General features: G+C 49.8%; 1 protein-coding gene across 1 annotated transcript; it reads right to left on the bottom strand.

The window, feature by feature from the left end:
• Positions 1-365: 365 nt before the first annotated feature.
• Positions 366-683, bottom strand: LOC138370827 (uncharacterized skeletal organic matrix protein 6-like). The gene has a single exon (XM_069335431.1). The coding sequence runs from the start codon at positions 681-683 to the stop codon at positions 366-368; it is 318 nt and encodes a 105-aa protein (XP_069191532.1).
• Between the last annotated feature and the right edge of the window lie 6014 nt (positions 684-6697).

Raw genomic sequence — 6697 nt, 5'->3', positions numbered from 1 at the left:
TTTACATTACAAACATAAAATAAACAAACTCAAGAACAATACATACAATAAAATAGTGCCCCAGCAGCCTAACCACACACACACTCCGGAGAACACAACATAACGCGAGAACATCTCCGGAGAACACAACATAACGCGAGAACATCTCCGGAGAACACATAACATAACGCGAACAACTTGACAAATTAGTCCCACTATATATTAAGTATAGCGATAAACAATTAATACAGCCAACAAATTACAAAAAAAAATGTAATCATACAAAAAAATCCAAGAAAAAATTTAAAATTCATGGTATACTGTATAATCCCTGATGCTATATATTAATGCACACAAACCCTTGATACAAAAATCCAGTTACAAGATTACATGTTCACAAGGCTCTTCATGCCTTCCTGGAGGTTCCTCATGCCTTCCTGGAGGCTCTTCATGCCTTCCTGGAGGCTCCTCATGCCTTCCTGGAGGCTCCTCATGCCTTCCCGGAGGCTCTTCATGCCTTCCTGGAGGTTCTTCATGCCTTCCTGGAGGCTCCTCATGCCTTCCTGGAGGTTCCTCATGCCTTCCTGGAGGCTCCTCATGCCTTCCTGGAGGCTCTTCATGCCTTCCTGGAGGCTCCTCATGCCTTTCTGGAGGCCCTTCATGCCTTCCTGGAGGCTCTTCATGCCTTCCTGGAGGCTCTTCATGCCTTCCTAGAGGCTCCTCATGCCTTCCTGGAGGCTCCTCATGCCTTCCTGGAGGCTCTTCATGCCTTCCTGGAGGCTCCTCATGCCTTCCTGAAGGCTCTTCATACCTTCCTGGAGGCTCTTCATGCCCTTCTGGAGGCTCTTCATGTCTTCCCTTCCTGGAGGCTCTTCATGCCCTCCTGGAGGCTCTTCATGCCCTCCTGGAGGCTCTTCATGCCCTCCTGGAGGCTCTTCATGCCCTCCTGGAGGCTCTTCATGCCCTCCTGGAGGCTCTTCATGCCTTCCTGGAGGCTCTTCATGCCTTCCTGGAGGCTCTTCATGTCCTCCTGAAGGCTCTTCATACCTTCCTGGAGGCTCTTCATGCCCTTCTGGAGGCTCTTCATGTCTTCCCTTCCTGGAGGCTCTTCATGCCCTCCTGGAGGCTCTTCATGCCCTCCTGGAGGCTCTTCATGCCCTCCTGGAGGCTCTTCATGCCCTCCTGGAGGCTCTTCATGCCCTCCTGGAGGCTCTTCATGCCCTCCTGGAGGCTCTTCATGCCCTCCTGGAGGCTCTTCATGCCCTCCTGGAGGCTCTTCATGCCCTCCTGGAGGCTCTTCATGCCTTCCTGGAGGCTCTTCATGCCTTCCTGGAGGCTCTTCATGCCTTCCTGGAGGCTCCTCATTCCTTCCTGGAGCCTCCTCATGCCTTCCTGGAGGCTCTTCATGCCTTCCTGGAGGCTCTTCATGCCTTCCTGGAGGCTCTTCATGCCTTCCTAGAGGCTCCTCATGCCTTCCTGGAGGCTCCTCATGCCTTCCTGGAGGCTCTTCATGCCTTCCTGGAGGCTCCTCATGCCTTCCTGGAGGCTCTTCATGCCTTCCTGGAGGCTCTTCATGCCTTCCTGGAGGCTCTTCATGTCTTCCTGAAGGCTCTTCATACCTTCCTGGAGGCTCTTCATGCCCTCCTGGAGGCTCTTCATGTCTTCCCTTCCTGGAGGCTCTTCATGCCCTCCTGGAGGCTCTTCATGCCCTCCTGGAGGCTCTTCATGCCCTCCTGGAGGCTCTTCATGCCCTCCTGGAGGCTCTTCATGCCCTCCTGGAGGCTCTTCATGCCCTCCTGGAGGCTCTTCATGCCTTCCTAGAGGCTCCTCATGCCTTCCTGGAGGCTCCTCATGCCTTCCTGGAGGCTCTTCATGCCTTCCTGGAGGCTCTTCATGCCTTCCTGGAGGCTCGTCATGCCTTCCTGGAGGCTCCTCATGCCTTCCTGGAGGCTCTTCATGCCTTCCTGGAGGCTCTTCATGCCCTTCTGGAGGCTCTTCATGTCTTCCCTTCCTGGAGGCTCTTCATGCCCTCCTGGAGGCTCTTCATGCCCTCCTGGAGGCTCTTCATGCCTTCCTAGAGGCTCTTCATGCCTTCCTAGAGGCTCCTCATGCCTTCCTGGAGGCTCCTCATGCCTTCCTGGAGGCTCTTCATGCCTTCCTGGAGGCTCCTCATGCCTTCCTGGAGGCTCTTCATGCCTTCCTGGAGGCTCTTCATGCCTTCCTAGAGGCTCCTCATGCCTTCCTGGAGGCTCCTCATGCCTTCCTAGAGGCTCCTCATGCCTTCCTGGAGGCTCCTCATGCCTTCCTGGAGGCTCTTCATGCCTTCCTGGAGGCTCCTCATGCCTTCCTGGAGGCTCTTCATGCCTTCCTGGAGGCCCTTCATGCCCTCCTGGAGGCTCTTCATGCCTTCCTGGAGGCTCTTCATGCCTTCCTGGAGGCCCTTCATGCCCTCCTGGAGGCTCCTCATGCCCTCCTGGAGGCTCTTCATGCCTTCCTGTAGGCTCTTCATGCCTTCCTGGAGGCTCTTCATGCCTTCCTGGAGGCTCTTCATGCCTTCCTGGAGGCTCTTCATGCCCTCCTGGAGGCTCTTCATTCCTTCCTGGAGGCTCCTCATGCCTTCCTGGAGGCTCCTCATGCCTTCCTGGAGGCTCTTCATGCCTTCCTGGAGGCTCCTCGTGCCTTCCTGGAGGCTCTTCATGCCTTCCTGGAGGCTCTTCATGCCTTCCTGGAGGCTCTTCATGCCCTCCTGGAGGCTCTTCATGCCCTCCTGGAGGCTCTTCATGCCTTCCTGGAGGCTCTTCATGCCTTCCTGGAGGCTCCTCATGCCTTCCTGGAGGCACAGAACACACCCAAGCATCATGCCATAGCCTAGCAAATGGGAAAGCGTACAGTCCCAACACTATTTCATACTGGGCAGGAACAAGCACATACTACGGACAAACATACATTGCACAGCCGTGTGGATAACACGCAATTCAAGCGACATTGCAATATATATTCGAATTGACTCTACAAACAATATAGGAACAACCATGTGGCTTATTTCTTTATCTCCACACATAGGTAATGCATTGTCGCAATCCCATACCACGTTACAAACAAGGAGGACCCAACACAACTGTCAACAGGACCAGACTACCCGGCCACGAAAAGTCTACCTACACGACAATAACAAGGTAGACTAACAAGCATGGTTGATACCTGGTTGATACCTGGTTGATACCTGGTTGATGGGGTTCTGGGAGTTCTTCTACTCCCCATGGCATCACAATACAAAAAAAAAAAATATCCAACGACCAGTAACATTATCAACCTATGGTTCACCGCCTCTCAGCCAGACTCGGACGACATGGAGCACGAATAGTGACAGATATACAGATATACAGAGGCTAATAGCCGTTATAAGGTCATATACCTGTCCGAGAAACCACTATTTCTTCTTCACCTTCCCCGAAAACCCTTGAGGTAACCACTCCAAGGTGTACCTCAGCCCACCAGCCAGGTGACCACACAAGTGTACCACAGACAGTCGTCTCAAACGACCACTTCATATACAATATATATATATATATATATATATATATATATATATATATATATATATATATATATATATATATATATATATATATATATATATATATATATATATATATATATATAATCCGCGACCATTACCGTCACCGTAATTCTCTGCCTCACAGTACACCCAGGAAAGTAAAACATCAACGAACGAAGCAAACTCAGTTATGGGAAGGGCCCAGCATACTCCAAAATCCTGTCCTGCAGCCACATCATACACATCGTCACATCTCTCCCTGCAGACACATCACACACATCGTCGCCACCTCTCCCTACAGCCACATCACTCACATCGTCGCCACCTCTCCCTACAGACACATCACTCACATCGTCGCCACCTCTCCCTACAGACACATCACACACATCGTCGCCACCTCTCCCTACAGACACATCACACACATCGTCGCCACCTCTCCCTACAGACACATCACTCACATCGTCGCCACCTCTCCCTACAGACACATCACACACATCGTCGCCACCTCTCCCTACAACCACATCACTCACATCGTCGCCACCTCTCCCTACAGACACATCACACACATCGTCGCCACCTCTCCCTACAGACACATCACACACATCGTCGCCACCTCTCCCTACAGACACATCACTCACATCGTCGCCAAAATAAACCAGGTACAACTACTCCTCCCGGCCGCCACAATGTTGACAACCGTCCCACGTCAATATGTTCAACATCTGCAACCGGATATTGACCGTCGACGAGTAATCTTGAGGTTATCTTGAAATGATTTCGGGTCTTAGCGTCCCCTCGGCCCGGTCCTCGACCAGGGACCAGGCTTCCTTTTTGTTACACACCCCCAGGAAGCAGACCGTAGCAGCTGTCTAGCTCCCAGGTACCTATTTACTGTCACGCATGTAATGAAACACTGTCTCATGCAATACTGGCTCCGAGAAACGGTCAAGCACATTACCTGAGGCTTCATGCCAATCTAAATACAGCTACAACCCTTCAACCCGATAACAGAAATTGGCAAGTAAACATCGATAACCGGTTCCGCTATTCCATGATCTATAACCGGTCCTCTGTCAGACCATCGGAAGTAGTTCAATACCAACAGAGTAATACGGAGGGCATACACAAGCCACTTCTCCCGCAAACGGAGCATCCAACAAGTAGCTGACTCGTAGTGCACAATGGAACCGACATACATAGCGGCGACACCAACTTCCTACCACTCAACTCCCTCTGAAAGGTGACACAAAATATTGTCGCCGCCTTCCAGCACACATCCATCAGACCCAGACCGCCCCCTACACCGGTGTTGACACAGCGATGCCATCCTCTCTGGTGGGAGTCGTTGTTCCCATATAGTCGTCGATATGGTATTCGCAGTCACATCATATCACGTCGAGTCGATTCACTGGTGTGAATCGACGTTCGTCGGCAAACAACACCAGTCAGACACCCACACCAGCCGGGACGACCAGACACCCACACCAGCCGGGACTACCAGACACCCACACCACCCGGTACGACCAGACACCCACAATCATGAAACAGGTTTTGTATTCATTCAAGACAGCCTCAGTCGCCTTCTAAAAACTCAGAGTATGAGGCGCCTTCAAAAGACCCTCATCTGTGGCTACAACCGCCTACAACCACAGTCGAATCATCCTCACAACCACACGCCACAACCACCAACCCATTTATCAACCTTGTAGACTTTACCAACAACAATGATACCAAAGTCTTGTACTAAGGTTCCTGGCGCAAGAATGAGACATGGACAAGGGACATTCTTGTCCCGTCGGTCGCCCCAAAGAAAACGTCATACCAAATACCGCATTAATTCATCCACAATATTGACAACTCAAATATAGCAACCGAACCCAGTCCACGAAGCAGTCATGCACCCCCTGAACGACTCAACACGTCATAAACGAACCCCATGTGAACCCTGCCAGAGGGCTTCGAGCAGTCCAAACTGATCAGTGCGTCTGATGTGCCATCACGCTGGAAGAAACACAGCTTCTCTTTCAACAAGTTGTTGTGATGGACTATCGACCTTCCCAACACCTCACATCTCTGCCCTTTCGAAATACAGACTTTCCCGTGACCTCACGTAGTCTATCACTCAACAAACTAGCAATAACTTTGTAATCTAAATTCAAAATAGTCAATGACCTCCAGTTGAAGAAATCACTCAGATCACACTACTTCGGCAAATGCCTCACAATCCCCAAATACTGGAAATTCGCCAAACACTTCCAATACAAACAACACTTAACCATTTCCTAAACATCTTGACCAATCATCTTCCAATATACAACAAAACTCCACAAGGAGGCCAGCACTTCGCTGCATCTTACTACTCTTTAGCTTCTTCACAGCCATCGGAACGTCTTCACATGACACTGGTCGCACCAAACATTCATTCATCGCAGGCAGCAGCCACTTCCAAGCAAAGGGACAAAAACCATCCTCACAACTCCATATCACACTACACCCTGGAATACCAACTACTCAACCATTCCGGCGCGCAATACAGCATGCCTGCCGTACTGCCAATCATACACCCGCCTCTCATACTAAAGCCCTCCACACGCACCTAACCACGATGTTCCTTTTCCCTCCTAAGAACATAACCTGGTGAACCCCGTGCCCTCTTAACACGCCCGTACGACAACCAGAGTGCAACTCCATAGTCTCCTGAGACTGACGGATGCCTACTACTAACACCCCTGTCACTAGTTCTTCCCTCAACACCGTTAACCGCTCCCGCCACACTGTAACTTCCCGGAAACAGTCGCTACCAGTATCTGCTGTACGACGCAGCTGCTCCAACCGACGTTAAAGCACATGTATCAATCCATGCCGACCAGCACCTACTCTATCTTCCAGTGAACCTGGAAGAATTTACAACATTCAACCTTAACTTAATCTTCAACATTAATGAATGAGGATGTAACTTATATAAGTACGAAGAAGTTATAAAATAATTAATATTTTATATTTTGAATTTATGTATCACCATGGCTAATTTATTGCATGGTTGTTGCTTATGCAATATGTAGTTTTGCACCTATATTTACATGTAATCGTTGAAAGTAATATTTGAATATTCTGATTAAAATATAGATATATTGAATGAATATGATTATGTATGCATAT

This window comes from Procambarus clarkii, chromosome 33 (genome assembly GCF_040958095.1).
Source record: "Procambarus clarkii isolate CNS0578487 chromosome 33, FALCON_Pclarkii_2.0, whole genome shotgun sequence".
In the NCBI taxonomy this organism is placed as follows: Eukaryota; Metazoa; Arthropoda; class Malacostraca; order Decapoda; family Cambaridae; genus Procambarus; species Procambarus clarkii.
Note: the sequence above shows the minus strand (reverse complement) of the source record. Positions and strands in the feature narration are given on the sequence as shown.

Coding starts and splice junctions, on each gene's coding strand:
- LOC138370827 (XM_069335431.1), bottom strand. CDS start 683: ATGAAGAGCCTCCAGGAAGGCATGAAGAGCCTCCAGGAAGGCATGAAG.